The following is a 25,890-nucleotide window of genomic DNA, read 5'->3' as shown; positions in this document are numbered from 1 at the left end:
CCCCACCTCTAACCTTGGGAATCACATTTCAGCATGAGATTCGGAGGCAACACACATCCAAACTCTATCACTGGCGACTCTTGGCAGATCACAATTTCTTTGAGCATCGCTTTCCTCCTTTGTAAACATGAATGTGCTGGCTAGCTGTCATCTGGGCTCCTTATCCTTTCTTGCCCTGGTTTGCCAGGGGCTGTCTTGGTCTTAAAACTGCAAGCCACAGCTAGGAGTGGTGGCTCACGCCTATAATCCCAGCACTTTGGGAAGCCAAAGCGGATGGATCACCTGAGGTCAGGAGTTCAAGACCAGCCTGGCCAACATGGTGAAACTCTGTCTCTACTAAAAATACAAATTAGCTGGGTGTGGTGGCAGGCACCTGTAATCCCAGCTACTCAGGAGGCTGAGACAGGAGAATCGCTTGAACCCAGGAGGCAGTGAGCCGAGATTGCGCCATTGTACTCCAGCCTGGGCGACAAGAGCGAAACTCTGTCTCTCTCTCCCACAGACACAAAAACAAGAAACAACTGCAAGCCACACACTGAAGGAACTCTCTGTTTTTGCCTCCTGGGGCTGCCATAACAAAGTAACCCAAACTGGGTGTCTTACAACGAGAGACGTATTCTCTTGTTCTGGGGGCCGGAAGTCTGAAATCGAGGTGCTGGGGGGTTGGTTTCTTCTCGGAGGCTCAGAGAAGAACCTGCTCCAGGCCTCTCCTGGCTCCTGGTAGTGCTGGCAGTCCTTGGTGTTCCAGTCTCTGCCTGTGTCCAAATTTATGTTTCTTATAAGGCAGGGGTCCCAACCCCCAGGCCATGGACTGGCCTGGTCTGTGGCCTATTAGGAACTGGGCCATACAGCAGGAAGTGAGCGGGGGCAAGCAAGCATTACCACCTGAGCTCCGTCTCCTGTCACATCAGTGGTGGCTTCAGATTCTCCTGGGAGCACGAAGCCTATTATGAACCGTGCATGCGAGGGACCTAGGTTGCGTGCTCCTTATGAGAATCTAATGCCTCATGATCTAAGATGGAACAGTTTCATCCTGAAACCATCCCCTCAACTCCAGTCCGTGGAAAAATTGTCTTCCACAAAACCAGTCCCTGGTGCCAAAAAGGTCAGGGACCACTGTTCTAAGGACACCAGCCATTGGTTTAGGGTCTGACCTAATCCAGTATGTCCTCACTTTAACTTGTTCATTGGTAATGACCCTATTTCCAAAGAGTCACATTCACAGGTGCTGGGAATGAAGACTTCAACATGCCTTTTGCGGGGACACAATTCAACCCACAGCCCCCCTCAGTCCCAGTCCCCAGGGGGTGGTTAGTGGCCCGGCCACCTCTGCGATCCCACAGTCCTGTCACTCCGGCCCATGCTCCCTCCTAATTCAGACAATAAGAGCCCTGTGCCATTATTGTCCAAGCCAATGCTTCTCAAAATGCAGCCCCTGAGCCCGCAGCAGCAGCAGCAGCAGCAGGCTCCCTGGGACTTGGGAGAAATGCAGACGTCCTGCATCTGATGGGGACTCCACAATCAGGGACTGTGCGGGGGAGGCTAGCCTGTGTCAGCGAGCCATCCAGGTCACTCTGACACACGCGAATGTGTGGTAACTGCCGAGCCAGGCGGCTGCGCTGGCTTAGAGCTGTTACTGCCATTCTACAACTTTACACAATGACCCAGACACAGAAAAGGTTGCGCCTCGGAACAATTTCTGTTATGGGATAATAAAAATCCCGACGTCAGAGCTAAGGAATGTGACCTTCCACTGCTCCAGTTGTAACTCCCTGCTGTCCTCCTGCTTGAGCCTTTTAGGGTAAAGTTCAGCACATATCACCCTCGTCAACCGCGCCCTGTAAAGCAGCCGCAGAGTCCTGTGCTGATGCGCTTGAATTCCTTGCTGATCTGATGATGGTAGGCGCAGGAGGCGAGTGGAGGGACATACAGAACGCCAGGCGGCAGCCACGCGGTGCAGGCAGAGGCTCTCTCCCCGCGGGAGCCTGCCAGCTGGCTGCTGTGTTCTTGTAGGGAATAAATCAGGAGGCACAGCTCTGCCTGGGACTTTCTTGGGCAGTAGGAGGAACTGGGTGAAAGGTCTCGGCGGCCGAGGCCACAGTAGTTCCCGAATCCTGTGCTGTTTCCTGTGAAACTACTAATCCAAGACTGTTTCCTAGATTGTGGCAGATGTGGGAGCTGGGGGGACCTTCGGAGCTGTCTCCCAGGCGACCCTCTTCTTCAGAGATGAGGAGCTGAGGTCCCACTGCTCAGAAGCTGACTGGGCATGTCAGCAGCCTCCCTGGCCATGACACAATCTGCCGTGCTGCCACAGGGTCTGGCTGGGCAGGTGTGGGACTGAGCTCTGGGGACCCATAGTGACACCACACAGCCAATCTTCAGCATGATGGTCGTGAGAACGAGGGCGGGCCTGCAATCCTTGCGTCACCGTGTTGGTAGTTCTGAGTAGATCATACTATCCTTGATGCCTTGGGCCAGACTGGAATGAAATATTTTTTCTCGGATTTGGTAAACTCGTTTGCTGGGGTAAATCGTGATGTTCCGTATTGCTTCTTTGGATGTGTAGACCAGGAATAAGATGGCAGCACTGCAGGATTCCGGAGCCACTCACAGCACCAACTGCTGCAGCAGACATACAACCATGGGTGCTCATGAAGCTGCAGAAACCTGCGGGGACCCTGACACCAGGTGAGAGCTCCAGCTGGCAGTCTGAGGTGCACACACCCATCCTCAGGACTGTGGCTTGGTGCTTCTGTAGCACTTTGGAAACATCCAGGGTGTTCATACTCTTGGCTGTGACAACAATCCCTGGTGAAGGGAAGCTTTACAAATAAAAGAGGTAAGATCACAAAATATAACGGAGTTGCCCAAAGGTTCATATTAGCTGCAGAGGGGGCCAGGACTGGAATGTTCCAAGTCTTTGTCCCTGACTAGGGGTGAAGCTCTGATTGGGGTTCCCTGTGGACATCCGGCTCATGGGCTTTGTCCCAATGTGGTGTGGTGGAAACACGGACTAAGTAGGGGATCTGGAGACTAGCTGCCCCTTGACCTCTCTGGACCTCGAGTTCCATGCTCTGAAAACAAGGATGTTAAATTAGATCTGATTCTTTCCAGTTCTAACCCCACAGCAGCTCTCACCTGGCCATTCTGTTGCCCTCTAGAAAGTCACTGAGGTAGGGAGGATGGGCAACACGAAAATTCTGTTTTTGTTTTTCTTTTCTTAATATAAAACGTTCCCTTCTTGGGGGAGAGTAAGGAGGTGGAATGGTTCTGGAAACTCCCAAGGAATGCTTTGAAGGCATCCTGGTTCAAGGATTGCTAGGCAGCGTGGGCAGAGTAACCACAGCATCCAGAGGCTTCTGCGAGCGCACACACCTCCTGGAACCTCAGGCTCTGCTGAGGAGGCTCTGGCACGGGCAAGGCAGCAGTGTGCACACCTCTCAGACTGGGGCAGCAGCCCACGGGCACTACAGATGTTTCCTTGAGAGCCCAGACCTCTACAAACATCGCTATGAGGCAGTGGCATATTCTGGGGCATCTGAATGACTTCTAGACCTGTGGGTACAGCTATGATCTCAGTCTGTTTACATTAGCAATGGCAGAGGGCGCTGAGCAGGAGCAGCCCTTCCTTGTTAGGAGCTGGTGACAGATGGACTCAATAACGACAGGTCAAATGGCAGCACAATACACTGTATACATGGTGGGGAATTTTAACCACACAGCAACAGGTGCAGGCTAAATTCAAAAGAACCTGCCCAGGTGGTACCCTACAAAGGCTCCTCTGCTCATTCATTCAGCAGCAACACCCATCAGACCCCAGGAACACAATGAGAACACTGGCAAAAACTGTCCAAATAAATAAACGTTTCCAGAGCTCTGGAAATTAACTAAAGGCTCATAATCCAGGGAGTGTTGAAGGAAATTGGCCAAATCTCGGAGCAGCAAGCATTGTGGCATTTTTACTTGCCCTATTCACAGCCCTCCAATCCTCTGCCCCCAAGCTCCCTGGTAGCCTTGAAAGCAACAGCAGCAATCCCCATAAAACTCAGCAGCTTAGCAGCCACAGGAAGGGTCAAGTTGAGGTTGGAGCTCAGTGACCTCATTTGCCTGGTCTGGTGGTCCTACCTGCAAGGCTAGCCTGTGACCTGACTCTTGAGCTCGGCTCACCCAGCACTTTCTCCCTGGGGTGTCAGGGATTGCTTGTCAAAACAGGGATTGTTTGTCAAAACAATCAGCAGCAATTTGGTTGACTCTGGGGCAAACAACAAGCTAACAAAAACTGGAAAATGAGGAGCCCACAGGGGGGCCTGAGAAGCCATTGTTTCTGGGGTTACACAAGAGCCTGCAGGCTCAGGGCTGAGTGCTGCTCAGGAAATACCTGAATAAGTTGGATGAGTAGAAGTGCTGACAGCAAAACTCTACCCCCAACTTTTATACCCAAAAAGACTATCCTTGAAAAATAAAGAAGACATTCCCAGATAAACAAAACCCGAGATAACCCATTGCTAGGAGACCTGCTCTACAAAATATACCAAAGGAGTCTTTCAGGCTGAAAGAAAAGGACACTAGACAGTAACTTGAATCCAAATGAGGAGTAATAATGGGCACCTGTAAAGGCAACCACATAGGCATGTAGAAAAGACAACATCAATGTATTTTTTTATTGCAACTTCTTTTCTCTATTTGATTTAAAAGGCAACTTCATAAGCAAATTGTAAGCCTGTGCTGATGGGCATATAATATATATATGTCATTTGCATGACAACAGCACAAATGAGAGAGGAACTGGAGCCAAGCTTTTGTATGCTATTGAAATTAAGTTGGTATGAATCTTAACTAGAGTATTATAATAAATTAAGATGTTAACTGTAATTCCCAGGGCAACTGCTCATAACTTACATACACAGAAACCACAAGGAAATTAAAATGGCACAGTAGAAAGTATTTCATAGGCTCTGTGCTAGGAGGAGCTTGGAATCCAAGATGTCTGAGACAGACACTGTCTCCACTCCAGCCAAATCTAGTTGAGTGATACACAATACAAGGAACAAAAGTGATGATCAGTTATGACACATGCTGTACCATGTAAGACGGGAGTGCTTGAATAGATTCAAATAGAGGGGTGCTTCAGGCCATCCTAGAAGCCCCTGAGAAGAGAGAATGTTGAGCTCTGAAGGCTGAGAAGTCTCAGGAAGGGGTGTCCAAGGCAAAGGGAAGAGCCCCGGAAACCCCCATGGCTAAGAGAGCTTTCTGGCTCCGGAAACTGACCAAGGCCACTGACTAGACAGGGTTGAGCTAAGCAGCAGCAAGGTCATGCTGTCTTGAGGCTGGGACACACAGATTTGGCACCATCATCACGGAAGGATTTTAGGCAAAGGAACTACGTGATACTATTTTTACAAGCTGGCTTTGGCTGGGGTGTAGGGGCTAAGAGGGTGTGCCATGGCAGACCAAGACACAGTGGAGACAAAAATGGACAAAATACAAGGTAGATTTTTGAAGGCAAGGCCCTTAGGATTTGTTGATGGAGTGGATGAGGAGTATGAGAGAATGGAGAAAGAACAGCTCCCAGATTGCTAGTTTTCATACGGACCCAGTGAATAATGGTGTCATTTCCTGAAACGCTAAGTCTAAGGGAGGACGAGGTTTCCAAGGAAAATCAAGAATTCGGTTCTTGATTTTTGGACATAGTCAACCTGAGATGCCTACAAAACAGCCAAGTAGGAGAGTCTGTCAAGTCAGCCTGGAGCCCAAAGAGGTCAAGGTGGGAGACATTTTGGACTCTTCTGGCTACACAGAGTTAAAGCTATGCTTGAAGAATATCAACGCGGAGGGTGTGGGCAAGAGAAAAGGCCTGCTGAGAGGTTTGATACAAAACAGCCGAGGAGACTGATGCACCAGCAGAGCTGGCAGGCCGGCCAGGGGACGGTGGGGTAACGGCACAGGGGAGATGGCGGTGAACTGTGTGGAATGCTACAGAGAGGTCAAGAAAACAACCAGAAACTGCCTATTAGATTTGGTGACAAGCAGGTGAGAAGCCATTCAGGCAAGAGCATCTCCGGTGAACCACTGGGGAGAGATGTCCAGAGTGGATGGACAATTTAGTTTTAGCAAAATTCTATCACATTAATTTTAATTTGTAATGTGATTTTATAATTTGTATTTTAAAATTCTGAACTGCAAAGTATTTTGGATATAGTTTTACAGTTGCACTTCCTGTATTTCAATAAATCTAAGACTACACTTACGTACCACAAAGAAAAGCATTACCTTTTACAACACAATTTTAAGAGACAGGTCTGGCTGTGTTGCTAGGCTGGAGGGCAGTGGCTACTTACAGCCATGCTCCCACTGCTAATCAGCACAGGAGTTCTGACTGCTGTTTCCAGGTTGGACGGGTTCACCCTTCCTTAGGCAACCTGGTGGTCCCTAGCTCCCAGGTCACCATATTGATGCCGAACTCAGTGTACACACAGGATTAGCACTGCATACTACAGTCCAGAATGGGTGGGCTCCAGCAATCTCCCACCTCGGCCTTCCGAGTAGCCAGGACTACAGACACATGCATCATGCCCAGTGACAATGTTTTATCACCGACTGTAAGACTAATGCTCTGGCCAGGCGCAGTGGCTCACGCCTGTAATCCCAGCAGTTTGGGAGGCCAACGTGGGCAGATCACCTGAGGTCAGGAGTTCAAGACCAGCCTGAGCAATATTATGAAATCCTGTCTCTACTAAAAATACAAAAATTAGCTGGGCATGGTGGCAAGCGCCTGTAATCCCAGCTACTTGGGATGCTGAGACAGGGGAACTGCCTGAACCTGGGAGGCAGAGGTTGCAGTGAGCCAAGATTGTGTCATTGCACTCCAGCCTGGGGAATAAAAGCAAAACTCCATCTCAAAACAAACAAACAAACAAACAAAACAAAACAACAAAAACACTAATGCTCAAACTATCAAGTAAAGGAGTCAACTGTCTTCTTGCGATTGCTGCCGTGGGCAGCTGGACTGGGGCTTACCCTGTGTGGCATCTCCAAGATTTAGTGCAGGATTTACGCGGCACAGGGGTGCGGGTTTCTCTGCTGTGTTCATGGCACGCAGAACAGTGTCTGGTACATGGCAGGTACTCAGGGCGTATCTGAAGGAATGTGTGCACTACACCACATACAGAAATGATAATATGCTCCCTCCAATCAGGAGGTCCAGTCCTTAAAGGACCACCCCAGGAGAGTTGAGTTGAACTTCAGTTTCTAGTACAATATGCGGTTGTAAGGTTCCATTCACATAGACGTAACTGGATGAACTAGGTCCCCATTTCCTGCTTAGTGTTCACACATTTTTAGTCCTAAGAATAACTCAGGTAGTAACAATACTGTGTTGTTAAAATTTATTTTTATTTAAAAGGTGATTATTTGGCCAGGCATAATGGCTCAGGCCTGTAATCCCAGCTACTCAGGAAGATCACTTACGCTTGAGCCCAAGAGTTTGAGGCTATGATCTGCACTCTAGTCTGGGTGACACAGCGAGACCCTGGCTTTAAAAAGGTGTTTGGTGGAGGTCTTCTAAGGCAGAAATGTCATCCTGAAATGACAAATGAGGCAAAAATATTTAAAAGATCCAAATGAATGACATGTGTTTTAAGAACATAATTTTTCATTAACAATCAACTGCAAAGCAAAACTATATTTTGTTAATAAAGTCAATGGTAACATTTGCTTACGTATTAGAAATAGCCCTGTGAAATTTTAGCTGCAAAAGGGAATCATTTAAAAAGCACTGCTCAACTCCAAGTTTGACTTACAGACAAGGTAACAGCCACCAGGCACATGAAATCCCTCTTCTCCTTTATAGTTGCTCCTTGGAGAGAGGGAGGCCCGTCGTCCGGGTCTGAAGGAGGCTCCCGAGACTCTGACACAGATCACTAAACTCTGGGGTGTTCTAGGACAGTGACAGGCAGGGGTGTTTTCTCAATCGTCTCCTGTCTGACACAGACATCAAGCTAAGCTATGAGCAAGGGTGAACAATGCCTCTCAGCAGCTCCTCCTCCTTGACCAGGCTCCCAACCACGGAGCATTTCAGTCAAGGTTTGGGGATCTGAGGATGGAAGGAGAGAATGTGATCACTGGGGAGGAATTCCCCTCACAGACCCCCGCCAGAGCCACTCAGCTTCAATCAGCTGTAACCCAGCCTCAACACCTGCCCGTCACTGTGCAGGGAGTCCATGGTCAGCAGCCACATCAGCACACCTCCTCCTGTGGCCACATCGTCACTGGTTTCTGGAATCCAACCTGGGGCCTTCCTGAAGCCAAGTAAGAAACTCAGGACAAGGCTTCTCTTCTTTGAAAGCCACATCAAGTAGCACAAAGGACTGAGGTTTGCAGCTATTTTATTTACAAGTATACATTAACACAATGAAATAAACACTGATATATTGAAGCCTAGTTAATAGTAGTGTAACAATATGCATCATTTTGATGATTACATTATTTTAAACAACAAACTACACTGAAAAATTAATGCCGATAAAATTCTTGGTCATAATATTAAGAAATACAATATATAAATTGAAAATATGATTGCTTAAAATTTGAAAATGGAAGTGAACTCATTTGGACAGACTCAGAGTTAACATAATCTGAAGGGAGGGGAGCTCTGACCCAAATGATATCTTTCCGGTTAACAGAAGAAGAAAGAAGCGTAGTTGATCTTCAAGGAGAACGGGCAGTTTCCTTCTTCAGGTAGAATATATTCCCAGTGTCCTCGAGCTTCGCAGCAGAATCACATCACCGAGCATGAAGACTTGCCTTGTGAAGCTGCCCCGTCCATTTTTTCTGCCTCCAAAATTATCCTTCTAAAAACATCAACAGCAGTCTGAAGAGAAAGAAACCCAATCACAGTGTTAGTGTGAAGCTGGACTCCGAGACTACTTCCCGGACTGAGGAGGGTGTGCCACTTGCCTGGCCCTCCTGCTGGTGGAGGAGGAGGGGTTCTGGTGAGCCCCAGAACTTCAGGGCCCCCCGACGCCCAGTAAGGCCACTGTCCACCCCTCCTGACCCAGACCCTAACCAGCCTCCCATTGTGCTTTTGACCCTGTTTTCTTCAGGCACCAGGAGAGGCCCGAAGAGTCCTCACTCCTGGACTCACCACCATCTCCTGTCCCACTCCACCCCACGACCACCACCCCAGTGTCCTCTGGACCTCAGAGTCCCTCTTCACTTCTGGCGCTATCTTCCCTCCATTCCCATGGGACACGCTCTCCCAGCAGCCCTTGCCTCTCACATCCTTGACTCCAAGAGGCCTCGAGTCGGGGAGGCACCCTCCGTGCTCCCGAGATGCCATGATGCCAGCCTCCGACACCTCTGCGGTATAATTCTCGGCCATGTCAATCCACAAACTGCCCTCCCTATCTCCTGGCCTCTCCCCTCCTGCCCGTCTTCCTGCCCTTAGCCTCAGCCCAGGGTCAACTCCACCAGTCCTTCACCACAAAGAGGAATCATGGCCACTTGTGGCAGGAACTCTTCTTCCACTGAGGGGAGAGAAGAACTGTCAGATCTTGTCTTTTTTTTTTTTTTTTTTGTTATACAGATTGGAGGTTTCTATGTTGCCCGGGCTGACCGCGAACGCCCAGCCTCGCCTCCTTATGCACCACGACAACAGGCCTGAGCCACCGTGACTCCCCGACCCTGTCCTTTAAAAAATGCAGTCCTGTGGTCATGAAAACCTGCCCCTGTTCTCAGAAGCCGCACGGGAAGTGCCCAGTTCTCCTAATCACCAAGAATCCCCCTCCCCGATCACTCCAGTGACTTCCCGTATCCCACGAAATGACAACACACCAACTGCCAGTGTCCCACCAAACCACCTTGCCAGCTCTTTTTCTCTAGCTATCCCGAAGCAACAATTCTCAGCCCCACAGAGGCCTGATGTGTTGACCCTATTATTACATCTCCCACGACCCTTAACCATTTCTTGCTGTTCCTTTCCCTCTCGGTCAGCTCAGACTCCGCAGGCCACCATGGCGCCACTGTACTTCAACTCCCTCCCCTACCAACTGTCACCGGCATGGTGCCCGCGGCCACACAGTAAACGCTGCCCAGGGAAAACACACACCGCTGACTACGGACCTCATACCCGTGACCAGGAACCTGGGACAGACGCTTGGTGCTGCCTAGCCACCCAACTGCATCCCTGGGGCTGGGCACTCCCCAGAGAAAGGATTCATGCCTTGTCTCTTCTCCTCAAATGTTCCCCATCCTCACGCTCAGCTGAAAACCTTGTTTTACACACTTCACTGGAAAACAGAAGCCACATTCATCAAAGAACTCCACATCCTCCGTCCACCAAGCTGACCCACCCACTTGAATGTGGGCTCCCATCCTCAGCCTTCTGTCCTATTGCTATGAATGAGGTGTCTGTCCTCCTAGTTAACCGAAGGCAACCCCAGGTCTCACCCGGCTTGTCTAATCTAGGTCACCGGCTTCGGATCACCTGATTGACAGGAAGCAGTGTGTAGAGAAAAAAGGACTAGATGTGGATGAGATTTACAATTCAGTCTTAGTTCTTACACCACCTAAGGTAGTGGGTGATTTTTTTTTTTTTTTGAGACGGAGTCTCGCTCTGTCACCCAGGCTGGAGTGCAGTGGCTGGATCTCAGCTCACTGCAAGCTCCGCCTCCCGGGTTTACGCCATTCTCCTGCCTCAGCCTCCCGAGTAGCTGGGACTACAGGCGCCCGCCACCTCGCCCGGCTAGTTTTTTTTTTGTATTTTTTTAGTAGAGATGGGGTTTCACCGTGTTAGCCAGGATGGTCTCGATCTCCTGACTTCGTGATCCGCCCGCCTCGGCCTCCCAAAGTGCTGGGATTACAGGCTTGAGCCACCGCGCCCGGCCATGGGTGATCTTAGAAGTCATTTAACCTCTCTGAAACTTAATTTCCTCACTTCTAAAATCAGGCGGTTCAGCTACATGATCTGAGGGATACAGTCCGTGGGCACTCAATAGATGACTGATTTAATTCAATTTTTAAAATATAGGTATCTCTTAACTATCTCAATTCTTATTTGAATTCTGTCTACACTCAGAAACTTGAGCTGACTTCAATAAATCCCTTGCTATCTGGAACTTGGGAACCAATTACACAGATCTGTTTATTCATTTTTTTCATCCGCACATAAGAGGACATGACCACACGGATTCACTATCCCTCCATATCCCAGCACAGGATGGATTCACTATCCCTCCATATCCCAACACAGGACGAAGCCAATTTGACTAATACGGGATACCTGGGCTGACAGATAACCCACTGGATACTAACACACCGTGCTGAACATTATAAAGGATATTTATGTAAATGATACCGACTCAGATCTCAGAATAAATTAAGGGGGCTAAGAGAAGAAACCACAGTTTCTTTCAGCTGGATGGATCCAAAGGGGGTCAACAAGAAGGTGAAATCTAGGTGGGGCCTTGAGGACTACGAACCTCTGTCATGGCGAGAGGGGTGGAGCAGGGAAGGAAGAGTGCCAAAGCTGCTGGCTCCCGGCCCTCCCAGGGAGGAGGCACCACCTTACTACACTAGAGTTTCCTCAGAGAAATGAAAACCGAGTCATCTTACCTGAGGATCAAACACTGCCACATGTTGAAAACACATTCAAAATATAAAACCCTACATGAATATAAGTAGATACTTAGAGAAGGGTTATTTTAAACCAGAGGGGAGCATGAGGAAAGGTGAGACATTTTGAAAGTGGAGTGAGGCCGGGCGCGGTGGCTCAAGCCTGTAATCCCAGCACTTTGGGAGGCCGAGACGGGCGGATCACGAGGTCAGGAGATCGAGACCATCCTGGCTAACACGGTGAAACCCCGTCTCTACTAAAAAAAATACAAAAAAAAACCTAACCAGGCGAGGTGGCGGGCGCCTGTAGTCCCAGCTACTCGGGAGGCTGAGGCAGGAGAATGGCATAAACCCGGGAGGCGGAGCTTGCAGTGAGCTGAGATCCAGCCACTGCACTCCAGCCTGGGTGACAGAGCGAGACTCCGTCTCAAAAAAAGAGAAAGTGGGGTGGACAGGAGATGATGTGTTTAAGGAAGGGAGCAGTTTGATGTGATTGAAAGTATAAGAATGTGGTGAGAGAAGAAACTAGAAAAGAACAAATCACTGACTGTACTCAGGACCAGGCGAAGGTTCTACAGAGAAAGGGCAGTTCACTGACAGTTTCTGAGTAGAGGACGGTACCATCAGATGTGTGTCTTTAGAAAGCTAAGGGCAGCAAAGAGAAATATATAGATGAAAAATGCACTGGGGGCGGGAGATAAGTTTGGTGCTGGGGGTCTAAATTAAAGCAATGGAAGAAAAAGGTTCATACAGGATTGTGAAGCCTCCTGAAGCAGAATCTACATACTTCCCAGAACATGCCTTCGAAGGTACATCTGCAGGGTGAAATTGGTACTAAATGCTTATAAGATGGTTCTTAATCATTTCTTTTTTTTTTTTTTTTTGAGACGGAGTCTCGCTGTGTCGCCCAGGCTGGACTGCAGTGGCGCCATCTCGGCTCACTGCAAGCTCCGCCTCCTAGGTTCACGCCATTCTCCTGCCTCAGCCTCCTGAGTAGCTGGGACTACAGGCGCCCGCCACCATGCCCAGCTAATTTTCTGTATTTTTAGTAGAGACGGGGTTTCACCATGTTAGCCAGGATGATCTCGATCTCCTGACCTCGTGATCTGCCCGCCTCGGCCTCCCAAAGTGCTGGGATTACAGGCTTGAGCCACTGCACCCGGCCGGTTCTTAATCATTTCTATGTTAAAAATTAACACATATGTCTGACCCGGTTTTATCTAACAGAAAAAAAAAGCCAGGGGGTAGGTACAGTTAAAAATTAGTGCTAATGATATAATTCTTTTTTTTTTTCCTGCATGGACTTATTTCTGTATCAGTTATTAATACAAAACAAAAATACATGTTTACAAAAGGTAGTATTTCCCTTACTAATAGTTTGTTTATCCTACAAATATCCTAGATTCCACTGTAAGTAGAATATTTACTGAGTTTATAAACACCTAAGTAGTATCTTCCTAAAGCAACACAAAGCTTGCTATTAAAAATGTTCTGGAAGGCCAAATGTTACACAGGAGTGATCAAGACAGAGGTCAAATGCCAACTGCAAGGAACACATCCCTGTGAGTGATGAGAACGCAATGCAAAATGAGGTTTATAGACTCTGTTACCTGATTTTCTTTAGCAGAAGATTCCAAAAAAGCTGCATTCCAAGATTCTGCCAAAGCTTTCCCTTCTTCATAACTGATAACCCTAAAGGAAAATAAAATTCTAGTTAAAGTACTTAGCTCTTCATTACATAAAATATCTATAATTGATTTTGAAACAGGCTCCATTTTGGTCAATTTCTTTCGCATGAAGCAGAACCATGCCCTGGCCTAACATTAGCATCGAGAATGTAACACAGGAGTGTTTCAATTACGCCTGAGCTGGGGAACAGAATAGACATTGCCTTATGGGATTATCCCTGCTCCAGCAAACCTTCCAGCTCAGAGAACATGATCCTATTTTCCAGTACTCCCGTATCTGTAACAATTGACTATTTTACAGCTAGGTTTTAAGCACCCAAGGCCAGGGGAAATTGTGAAAGGGCCTGAAAGCTCAATTCTCTTGCGTGCAGGCTGTAGAGTCTCTTACTCTCTGACATGAAGCTGCCTGGGCATGGGACATCTGCCTCCTTTGCTCCCCACTGTAATCCCAAACCCTGGTACTCAAAAACCACTTGCTGCATAAACGAGCACTACGTCTTTTTAGAATTTGCTCTACGCAAGGTGGTAGATAACCTAAAGGTAGTTTCCTATAAAGTTTGCTCTCTCTTTTCTAGAGGAATGTGAGATTTCTATTGCACTTTTGCTTCTGCTTCACACGACCATTAACATCTCTGAACAGGTAAGAAATGCCACAGCTAAAAATATTCTTGATATCAGAACAATAATTAAAATGACACTTCAGTGACTAAATCATCTTAAGACTTGACTTTATAAATCACTAATGATTTAAAAGCTACATACCTTTCCATATGCAGGTCTTTCTTATTCCCAACCAACATAATAGGTATTCTATTTAAAAGAAAAACAAAACAAAACAAAGCAAAATAGTGCCAGATTGTACTGCTCAGAAGATACTATTATAAGAAGTTTCTCTAACAAACAGATAAAATGGTGCTACTTACTGTACTTTCCCCACCATATCCAACAATTTGCCATGGATAACTTTAATCACTTCAAAACTATAAAACAAAAAGTATAAATTAGACATCCATTTTAATGTTGAAGTTTTTAAATGTATGTTATGTTGACAGCTGCAAAATGTAAAATGTCACAGACTCACCATTTTAACATAAACTAAACACAAAGAAGTCTTGTTTTTTCCTAGCAATCCGTTCACATGTGCACACATCTGACACTGAGTAACCCTGACTGAGGATATTCAAAGTGAAACAGGTAAGGCATTCAAATGGAAAGCCTACCACTGGGCTGACAAACCACATAAATGCAATTTTTCATCACCCAACTTATTCAGCAAAGAACCAACTGTTTACATTACAACTTGAACAGCTTTTCCTAGAGTGCCCTAGTGCACTCAGCCTGTTCCTGTTTTCTTTCCTAGGTACATACATTCTCTGGGTGATGCCAATCTCTCTTGGCTTTCTATCAGATCAATAAGCCGATGACTCCAGGTTGAAGGTGGCTCTCACTGGGAAGGGCATCTGAGATGTCACAATGATCACTCGAAATCTGCCATAGTAGGATTATTTATACCACTGACTGCTGACAAATAGCCACAAACCATTTCCCACCCTCCCCCAAAAAACCCATGCGAACATTAGCCAGCACATCACTGGCTCTGCGTTCAAATCCTACCTAGAATCTGATGGCTTCTCACTCCCTGCCACAGCTGCCACCGAGATGTGAAATTCCTGGCCCAAGACTGCCTGCATCACCGCTACAGCCCCAACCCTTCCCTGCCACCCCTGCTCAGCACAGCAACCAGAGGACCCGGCTGCAGCAGATGGACAGTGTCTCATTCAACGTCCTCTGATAGGCGGCCATCTCTACTCCGCCCCAGTTACTCTCAAACCCTGACTTCTGCCTCCATTCCCGTCTGCCCCCTCTTCTGTTTTGTCTGAGCTGCACTGGCCTGCTGCCATTCCTTTAACACCGCCAGGGCCTCTGAAGTCACCCTCCGTGTGCCTGGTATGTTCCTTCCCTAGGGATCCCTTGCTTCAAGTCTTTCCTCAAATGTCCCTTTTTTTTTTTTTTTTTTTTTGAGATGGAGTCTTGCTCTGTCACCCAGGTTGGAATGTAGTGGCATAAAACTCAGGTCACTGCAACCTCTGCCTCCTGGATTCAAGCAATTCTCCTGCCTCAGCCTCCTGAGCAGCTGGGACTGCAGGTGCCCACCACCATGCCAGGCTAATTTTTGTATTTTTAGTAGAGACAGGGTTTCACCATGTTGGCCAGGCTGGTCTCAAACTTCTGACCTCGTGATCCGCCTGCCTCGGCCTCCCAAAGTGTGGGATTACAGGCATGAGCCACCGTGCCTGCGGTTACATTACAGAACCACGTTTTCCTCCGCCTGCTGTATTTGCCTACATTTAAAAGTGTCGCCACTTGGGCAAAAATACAGTACCCCTGTCATGTGAGAAATGGCTGAAAGAACTGGGACTGTGTGGCAGGCAGCTTGGAGCCAGCTCCCAGAGCTCACGCTCTCCTAGGGGCCACACTGTGTGTCATCTCCCTGCATGGACATAATGACGTGCATCTAACGAACAGAATATGGCAAAGGTGACGGGATGTCCCTTTTGAAGTCAGATGGGACTGCAGCCCCTGCTGACACTCACCCTGCGGCTGCGAGAGACTGAAGTAGAGGACACAGCTAGGACACGCCCAAATTCCTGATCCACAAATCTGTGAGATCATAAATGTGTACTGTTCTAAGTGGCTAAGTTTCTTGAGATCACTGATTTTCTGAATCAAACTGGTTGATTCAGAAAGTTTTACTGACATATTTCTTGTATATTCATAAATATTTGTGTATTCAGCATATAGACTTCTAAAAAACAAAACACCACTCTTCTCACACTCATGTTTGAGATTTGAGAATGCTCATTAAACTACGAGCTACTAAGGCAAAAGGCATACAACAAAACAAAACACACCCATTTTTAGTAAGGAGAAACTTGGTCAAAACTTGCAACAGTACCACTGAGAGGACACAGTATCAAGGTTTTTGTCCTCTGCTTTGCACTAGGCCAATGTTTTCTCCAATACATGAGGTCCTTGGTGAGCACGTTTTCATATTTATAATCCAGATCAACGTATTTTTCAATTTCCCCAGTGACACATGCTATGTTTTCAACTTGATTCTATAATGTCATCTAATTTGTGTCCACCAAAGGAGATTAAAAAAAATCAGTGGAAGCACTAAGAAGATTTTCTACCTACTATTTTGATGCCTCAAAGTAACAATTTGTAATGTTGGTGAAAAACACCAACATTATTTTCTAAAAATTAGCTAGAATAAAATTATACTTACCAACAACAAAACAATTTTTGAATCATGTTTTTCAAGTAAATTAGTAAAACAATGGTAATTCATAAACAAACATGAACTTCCAACATTCATTAGATTAGTGGTACATTAAATTTGTTCTGGACAAGGCCTTACACATGGCAGGCGCTGAAATAGAAAATCTTAGAATTTATCGAGCAAACGAGAGCTTAACATGAGTTATATATACAATAAGTACATTTAAAAAATATACAACTGAAATTAAGAAAATCTTTGTACAAAAATGGCCAATATTTTTACTATTTAAAGTGTTCGTGTAAGAAGGTAAGAAAACAATCATGTTTCCAAATACTATGTACACTGTAGTTTTAAGCATAAAATCCATCTAAGCATTGCTTTTAGTGACAAGAATATGAATACATTAAAACAGGAAGAGAGATATCCATCTATTGTTGAACATGAAATATTATAAAGCTATTTACTATTTCAAACACTTGGTAATATGGAAAAATATATATTACATGGTAAGTAAAAATATAAAAATATGGAAAATATAAACCATAAAACAGCATTCAGAGAGCAAATAAAAGGATGTTAAAACAATCCATGCAGACTAAAACAAAGACCAGAAAAAACATATACCAAGATAGTCTCAGTATCTATGCTTAGGTAATGAGATCAAGAATGATTACCCCAACTTTCTGTTTTTCACAGTTTCCCAATTTTCCTTAAGGAACACATAATTTTGGTATTTAGTTTTGATTCAGGTGTAAACTTTCTCAGGGACTGACAGTATGGCGTCTGTTTATAAGAATAGCCGAGAACAGGCCGGGTGCGGTGGCTCAAGCCTGTAATCCCAGCACTTTGGGAGGCCGAGATGGGTGGATCACGAGGTCAGGAGACCGAGACCATCCTGGCTAACACGGTGAAACCCCGTCTCTACTAAAAAATACAAAAAACTAGCCGCGCATGGTGGTGGGCGCCTGTAGTCCCAGCTGCTTGGGAGGCTGAGGCAGGAGAATGGCGTGAACCTGGGAGGCGGAGCTTGCAGTGAGCTGAGATCCGGCCACTGCACTCCAGCCTGGGCGACAGAGCGAGACTCCGTCTCAAAAAAAAAAAAAAAAAAAAAAAGAATAGCCGAGAACGGTACTCAAACATTTTATAGCTAGAACTCAACACCCTAAATATGTTTCTCTGCCATGGAGAAAAATGTTAAACAACACACTCGCAGAGCTGCAGGCTGAATTTTCACTGGCAGTGGAGTATGTGGGGTAAGGAACCCAGACACTGGCCAACATGGTGGCCTCCAGCCACACGCGGCTACTGAGCACCTGAAATGGGGCTACTGTAACCGAGGGAGTATGAATTTTTCATTTTTAGTTAATTTAAACAGCCACCTGCGGAACAAATAGCAAACACTTCTATCACCGCAGTAAGTTCTATTGGACAGTGTCAGCCTTGACTGTGGAACTGGAGAGATGGCTATGAATCCCAGCAATGTCATTATGTAGCCCTGGGCAAGTTGCTTTAGCTCTGTCACTCAGTTTCTTTCTATGTAAAGTGGGATATAAAACATCTCTGATGAAGGATTGTTTAAGGTAATGATGAAATAGGTCATGTATCGTATGTAGGCAAAGAGCATAACAAACTCCCTAACGTGTTGCACACACTCAATAGATGCTAGGTAGCCACCAAACGCCCTCCACTGGCACTGATATTTTCATAAAGTCTTCAAACATAAGCTGTCACCAATGCCCAGAGCTCCGCTGCTGTATACAGCCAGCTGTTCTGTTAACAGACACAGACCACTGCTCCTCCTGATAACACATGCCATCCCCCAATAAGAGATGACAGGAAATATGTAGCTAAAGGAACCGACATTCATTCTTATTTATACAAATAATGGCTCTGTTTTTATGTAGTAAAGAGAGACTCTATTACCAAAAGGTCTTATTTCATAAATTCAAAGAATAAGATATTGAACAAACCCAAACCCTCAACATTTTATTAGAAAGTCTAGTTCACCTTAATACGGTAAAAACACACACAAAGTAAAATCAATTTAGGCATTTCCCATTTCAATTAACAGAAAAGCTTAGATCATGCTGAACCACTATTTTTCCAGGCAGCTCGAGGTAAGAAAGAGCCTTTTATCCTATTGATGCAACTAACAGAACATTTAGTGGGCCATGTTTTCCCCCAACAACCCAGTTGCTCCACAAGAAAATCACTAAAAAAACATGTAGCCTACTAATTCTAATTGTCACTATTAATAATTCCAGCATAGCCCTTTAAAGGGATCAATGCTATCTATGAGTAGCAAATAAACTCAAGCAGGCAGCAGGAGCCTTACCTTTTGATTGATGTAACAGAATACACAAGAATATAGCCATTAATATCTATGGAGTAGGTCTGAGGAAAGATAGAATATTCATCCTGTGGAAAAAAAATTATATTTGAGTAGTCTTCATACAGTATCACAAACAACCTTCACCCAAAGTTTTTCATGTATTACCTGAAGAAATCAAAGTAGACACAGAGTGGATTACAATATTATGCCAGAAACAGCCTACACACTGAAGCTTTAAGAATGGCTTGGAGGTGATAATGTGGTTCAAGCCAATGTTTAAAAATGACTAGCTGTTCTAGAACTTTAGGAGAAAGTCTGATGACCTCCATAACTCCTGGCAGAAGAGGATGGATGGAACACAAAGATGATTGGCTCTGTGATCTCAAAACAAGGGATGAGCATGACTAAGTCCAGAATCTTCCAGACCTCAGGACATTTATACATCCTGCTGATTTATTCCATAAATCTGCGTTTTTATACTTGAAACTGTCCTATTATTTAATTTATTCTCTGCATGTCAGTCACAATGACCTGAGCTTCAATCTACAGGTTGCTAGAAGGGTGCCAATAGCATCTGGGGGCGGGGGGGAGGAGAAGGAAGGGAGGGAGGCAGGGATGGGGAGAGAGAGAAAGAGAAAGACAGAGAGAGAGAGAGAAAGACAAAAGAGGATCAAAACACCAGATTCAATTGAGGTATTCAGACTTTTGGGGACCAAGAGAGTTATTTACTGAGCAATTCCAGGAATTAAAGAGAAAGGTACCTATTATGCAACAGCATAGCAGTCCTTTAGTTTTATAAAGCAACATTATGAAACCTTGCTTTATATACGTATTAAAGCATACAGAAAGTTCTGATGTCAGTGCAGTTTTCAACAGTACACGCTACTACTGTCTGGTACAAACATTTCATTCTTAGGTGAAACTAAATTGTCAACATAATACGCGTCCCAAGCACTATTATGGAAAAATCCCATCATGGTACCAGCAGATTAAGCAGCCGTCTATTACTTTTGTAAACTTACAGTATGGTTATAACCGCTGTTTACGACAGCCCAGAATTACTGCACTGTGGTAAAGTTCTTTAAAGAAAAAAAAAAAGAAAAAAGACAAATAAAATTAAGTTTTACTATAAATTCTTTGATATAATAAATAAGATTAAAAACAAGATCCCAAATGATTGTAATCACTAGCTCAGCAAGAGTAGGTTCAAAGTTAAAATTCTGTTTTCCCTAAAGGGAAAATGTGGAAACAGAAAAAAGTAGTTATGTCTAAGAAGCACTGAGTGAAAAACCACCAGTTAGAAGATATAATGGAAGAAAGAGGCCCCAGCTGATATAATTCTGATTTTTTTTTTTTCTTTTGAGATGTAGTTTTGCTCTTGTTGCCCAGGCTGGAGTGCAATGGCGCTGTCTCAGCTCACTGCAACCTCCACCTCTCAGGTTCAAGCGATTCTCCTGCTTCAGCCTCCTGAGTAGCTGGGACTACAGGCTACACCACCACACCTGGTTCATTTCTGCATTTTCAGTAGAGACGGGATTTCACCACGTTGGCCAGGCTGCTCTTGAATCCCTGACCTCAGGTGATCCGCTTGCCTTGGCCTCCCAAAGGATTAGAGGTGTGAGCCACTGTGTCCGGCCTTTAAAGTCTACTTTCTGAGAAAGAATAATAGCCATATAGTAGAAATTGGGAGGGCAGGTGAGTAGAAACCATAAAGCTCTCATAAAATAATACTGTACTGGCTCACAAATACAACAGACTGAAAAATCTAGAAAGACCTGATAGATATGAGAATGAGGTACATGATAATATTGGCATTTCAATCAGTGAGGACCAAAAGTAACCCTCAACTGAGCGTAGAGGGACACCTGGGGATGAATGGCTAAGCTGGATCTCCAATTCACACCTCGGCAAAAACATATTCCAGACGAAGCAAAGATTTAAAGATAAAAACGATGTGCACAACAGATGCGAGAACTTAACACATATTATCGGTTAAAAAAGAGTCATAAATAAAAAAGTTCTTCATGGTTGCAAACCTCTCAAACAAAAACCATAAATAAAAGACGAACTGAAAACAAAAGTGTGCATCTCAGATCATATACAAAATGCTAATTTCTTCACATATCGAGGGGGAATCTCACATCAACATGCAAAGACTAACCACCCAATAGAAAAAAAAAGGCAAAGTACACAGACAGGATAATTCATAGGGGGAAAAGAAATACAAACATCTTCCAACACAGGAAAAAATCAAAGCCCCTCCTAAGAAGAAAAATGCATTATTAAAAGTACACTGGGATGCTATTTTTTACCTATCAGATTGGCAAGTACCAAAACGTTTGGTTAACACATAGTGCTGTTGAGGGTGTAGGGAAACAGACACTCTCATTCACTGCTGGCAAGAACATGAACTGTAACCCTATGACAGCCCACATCCAGGAAGTTTTCCTATGTGCATCATTACCCTACGTGTAAAACAACGTCTGGGACGTTCATTAAGGGATTGCTGATGGTAGCAAGACGGGCAACAGTCCAACTGTTGATCAGCAGTTAACTTACAATATATATCCCAACAACTGGATATTATGCGGCCTTGGGGAAAAGAGAGGCCATAGGTACTGATACGGAATAATCTCCAAGATGGAGATGTATTACTCTTTGTGTAAAAAGGAAGAAAAAAAAACAAACCAAGCTTAAAACTCTATTTGCATATTCATGTATCAAGTATCCTAGAGGCATATACTAGAAACTGGTAAATGGGGTTGCTGGCAGGGGTGGGGGGTTAGATAGCTAGGATAGGAACGTCTTAAGTTTTACTATTTACACATTTTTCCACTATTTATTTTTGTACCATGTGCATTACACCTATTTTTTAAAAATTAAACTTAATTTTCAAAATAGCAAATTTGGTTACATTATAAGATGGACTGTCACTGAATCAATTTTAATTATTATTATTATTATTTATTTATTTATTTTTTGAGACGGAGTTTCGCTCTCGTTGCCCAGGCTGGAGTGCAATGGTGCAATCTCGGGTCACTGCAACCTCTGCCTCCTGGGTTCAAGCAATTCTCCTGCCTCGGCCTCCCAAGTAGCTGGGATTACAGGCATGTGCCACCACATCTGGCTAATTTTGTAGTTTTAGTAGAGACAGAGTTTCACCATGTTGGTCAGGCTGGTTTCAAACTCCTGACCGAAAGTGATCCACCCGCCCCGGCCTCCTAAGGTGCTCGGATTACAGGTGTGAATCTAAGTTATTAACCAATTTATGCCGGAGGTTGCACTTTTTCTTTTTTTTAAATGAAAAATCAGACCTTGGTGACCTTGATCAGTAGGATATAAATAACTTCCATAAGCTTAGCGTTCCAATAACGGAACACTAGGCATAAACGGGTATATAATACAGAAGAGGCTGCTTTTTTTTTTTTTTTTTTGATACTTCACATTCTTACCCCAAAATTCATTTAGGGTACATGCTCTCAGCCTAATATTGGGCAAAACCAAAATATTTCATGCAGTCTAAAAATAATCAATCTGTATTTAACTATGTTCATCATCATTCCTAGGTCGGCAATTAAACCACTATTAAAGCATAGTGGTATGGATGTACTGACATAAACCACTAAGTAGTAAATAGAACTTGCTAACAAATACCGCTATGCAGCAATTCACTGCATGCAATTTCATTCCTGAAATGTGGAAGCAGCTAGTGAACAAATTTACTACAGAGTACTTTTAAAATAATTAGCCTCTTAATCATCTTACCCTACTACTACCAGTCTTAATCCCAGAACTAGCCCTGTATGTATGCAATTTATAAAGCAGCTCTTGGAGCAGTAAACATCTGAGTTTTGTTCTCATTCAGTTTTCAACAGAACGAAGGGTGAAACTACGGCAGGACATGCCTGTGCTTCACTGTCCTGAGCTGTAAATAAAGAGCACATCTTTAATTCATTGTCCGTCAACTGTAAATATAACCTTCAAGAACTACTAGTTGCAATGAGTACAAATGATTTAAAGTAGCCAAATTTGGATACATTTTGTACAAAAATTCTCCAATTACTCTTACCCAGTTGTAACAGAACCCAAAGGGGCAAGACAGCAGGGCTGCTAATAGGACCACTGCTCTTGTCTTCTCTCGTATCATACACTCTTCCTAAACACTGGTGCTTTTGGTTTCACTATTTGTATTATTACATCACTAAAATATTTTAAATTGTTTGATACCTGAGTGTACATTTACGTTCTAGGGCAAAACAGTACCTCAGAGGAACACATGTTCCAACTTGATAAGTAGTCAATATAAACAAATTTATTCTTTAGAGAAATCTTTTCAAAGACAGCTCTCCAAGTATTAAGAACATGTGCACTTCCACCACGCAGCCTGTCAGCACAGTGAATATGCTGGTGTCACACTTGCCTCAGCAGCACTAAAGGTCTACAAAGAAACAGCACATCCGCTTCAACCCCACTGTGACAATCCTCCAACAATTCCAGTTATCGCTATTTATAGATAAAGCTCTGAGACACAGAAAGACTTCTTCACCCTTTAATTTAAAGAGATGGGATCTTGCTCTGTTGCCCAGGCTGGACTGCAGTGGTGCTATCACAGCTCACTGCAACCTCAAACTCCTAGGCTCAAGTGATCCTTCCACCTCCCACAGTGTTGATATTAAAGGCATGAGCCATCATGCCCAGCCCTCATTAGCTTCCTTAAGGTTACTGGGTTAGCAACAAAAGCCAAGATTCAAATTCAGGCAAGTGTGACTCCAGGACCCACACTCCAAACAGTTATGAAACTGGTCCCCTGAATTGCCTGATACAAAACATGTTTCCAGAGTAACACTGTATGAAAGTGATTTATCAATTTACATTCTCATCACCAGTTTTCAGGAGCTTAAAGAAGATTCCAAAAAAGGATACAAAAGCAAACTGAAGTCTTGATAGTGTCAGAGTCCCACAATAAACTCAACAGCTGTATTTCTTTGCCCAGGACACTCTAAGTTACACTGCTGTCCCAACGTAATTATTATTAGCACCCCCAGCCCACAATTCTAAAAGTGTCTTGGTTTAGGCAATAAATTATATAGTCAACTTAACTATAAAAGAAAGATACGAAACCCAACAATACAACACAATTTCCTACTCAAGCGGCTCTTCCCTTCCCAACTAATTTCTAATGAGCCTTGTCATCTGTGCCATGCCCCGCCCCCCCAACAGAGACTCACACTGCTCCCCTGGTCCATATAAGCCCCAACTCCTATTCTTCTGTCAAGAGGACAGAGATCAGGGAGTGAAAGTCTAGGATGGCTCTGTTCTAATGAAAGCATCAAGAATCTGACTGCTAAAGCACATTATATCCACCACCAGCCGGGAGTATGTAGGGTGAGTGAAGGAGGCACATGCTATAGCTCTGTGTACAAGCTCAAAGAGCCAAACACATTTATTTTCTTCCAAGCTTCCAAAATGGAAACCTCGGGGTTCTTCCAATGCTAACATCACTCAATACAGCTATCTTCTTGCTTCGCTAAGGCGTCACACTTTCCTTCTATGTTCACTTCAAAACGCAAAGCAGAGGGAATTCAGGACAGGTCATACTATTCTGGGTCTACTCTAATTTCCCCAGATTCCAGGAGAAAAGCCCCCATTTAACACGGCAGACCAGATCACACTACACTCACCCTTCTGCTACTCTTATCCTTTGATTTTAAGTTGCAAGGGTGGACCAGGCATGGTGGCTCACGCCTGTCATCCTAGCACTTCGTAGGCCAAGGCAGGTGAATCACCTGAGGTCAGGAGTTTGAGACCAGCCAGGCCAACATGGCGAAACCCCGTCTCTACTAAAAATATAAAAATTAGCTGGGTGTGGTGGCGTGCCTGTAATCCCAGGCTACTTGGGAGGCTGAGGCAGGAGAATTGCTTTAACTCAGGAGGCACAGGTTGTAGTGGGATAGCGCCACTGCCTTCCAGCCTGGGTGACAGAGCAAGGCTCCGTCTCAAAAAAAAAAAAAGAGTTGCAAGGGCAGGAGTTAGGAGCCGAAATCCCAGCTTCTTTACATTCCTCACCCTCCAGTGAAGAAGGGTAAATTCAGTCTAATAGAATGGTTTCTAGTAAAAGCAGGCCTGGATGTCATGGTAATGGGGCAGCTAAGCTGTCAAAAGGGCTTTTCTTTGTTCCATGTACTCCTTTCCCCCTTGCTTCCAGTCAATTCCCCTGGTGATCCAATTCCACACATCCCTGCTACATTAACCAACACGTGAATATCCTTTCTGGGGGGATTATTTGACTTTTGGCCATTACCTACTGTCTATCAAATAAATTGAAACTCCCTAATCTAGTAATCACTCTCAAATGCACCCACCCAGAGACTCTACTATATAAACTAAACCCAACACTCAAACCAGAGCCTAGACTCTAATCAAACTGGTATTTTATGGCCCAGGTCCTCATAAGATTAAATCAGCTAATTTCTGCCCTATGCCCCTCTTATGCCTTTCCTCTAGAAAAGATGTACTTTTGCCCTAATGTAGGAGAACACATATCACAAAGAGAAAGAAAGCAACTAATACGACTCTCTAATACAAAGTTTAGAAAACAGAAAACCACTAACCTGTAATAAGTATTAACCCTTACAATGTTAGTATATTTAAAGTAATTTTAAAGCAGAAAAACAAGTTATTAAAAGAAAACTGCCAGAAAAGTCTTAGAAAAGACCAAGTAGACAGCATATGAACATTTAGTTATGTACGCTCCTCGACTTATGATGGGGTTACATCCCAATAAACCTACTGTAAACCAAAAATATCATGAGTTGAAAATGTATCAAATACCTCAACAGACCCATCATAAAGATGAGAAATTGTTAAGTTGAGCCACTGCAAGCCAAACTATTGGGAGTCAGGGACTGTCTGCACACAACATGAGGGGTTTTCTTGGCATAGCTGGTACTTTCAAAAATCAGTGCTAGGACCAGGAC

At 44.6% G+C, this 25,890-nt stretch overlaps 1 protein-coding gene across 1 annotated transcript in view; it reads right to left on the bottom strand.

The window, feature by feature from the left end:
- Positions 1-8,367: 8,367 nt before the first annotated feature.
- RHEB (Ras homolog, mTORC1 binding) overlaps positions 8,368-25,890 on the bottom strand; it is a 53,533-nt gene continuing 36,010 nt past the window's right edge. Inside the window, exons 4-8 of the mRNA XM_033194620.1 lie at positions 18,917-18,999; positions 14,222-14,278; positions 14,061-14,108; positions 13,221-13,302; positions 8,368-8,869 (exon numbers count right to left, since the gene is read on the bottom strand). Of these exons, the coding sequence (XP_033050511.1) occupies positions 8,777-8,869; positions 13,221-13,302; positions 14,061-14,108; positions 14,222-14,278; positions 18,917-18,999 (363 nt within the window). The 3' untranslated portion in view covers positions 8,368-8,776. The remainder of the gene's footprint in view (positions 8,870-13,220; positions 13,303-14,060; positions 14,109-14,221; positions 14,279-18,916; positions 19,000-25,890) is intronic.

The sequence above is a fragment of the Trachypithecus francoisi genome, unplaced genomic scaffold, assembly GCF_009764315.1.
Source record: "Trachypithecus francoisi isolate TF-2019V2 unplaced genomic scaffold, Tfra_2.0 Lachesis_group4, whole genome shotgun sequence".
Lineage (NCBI taxonomy): Eukaryota > Metazoa > Chordata > Mammalia > Primates > Cercopithecidae > Trachypithecus > Trachypithecus francoisi.
Note: the sequence above shows the minus strand (reverse complement) of the source record. Positions and strands in the feature narration are given on the sequence as shown.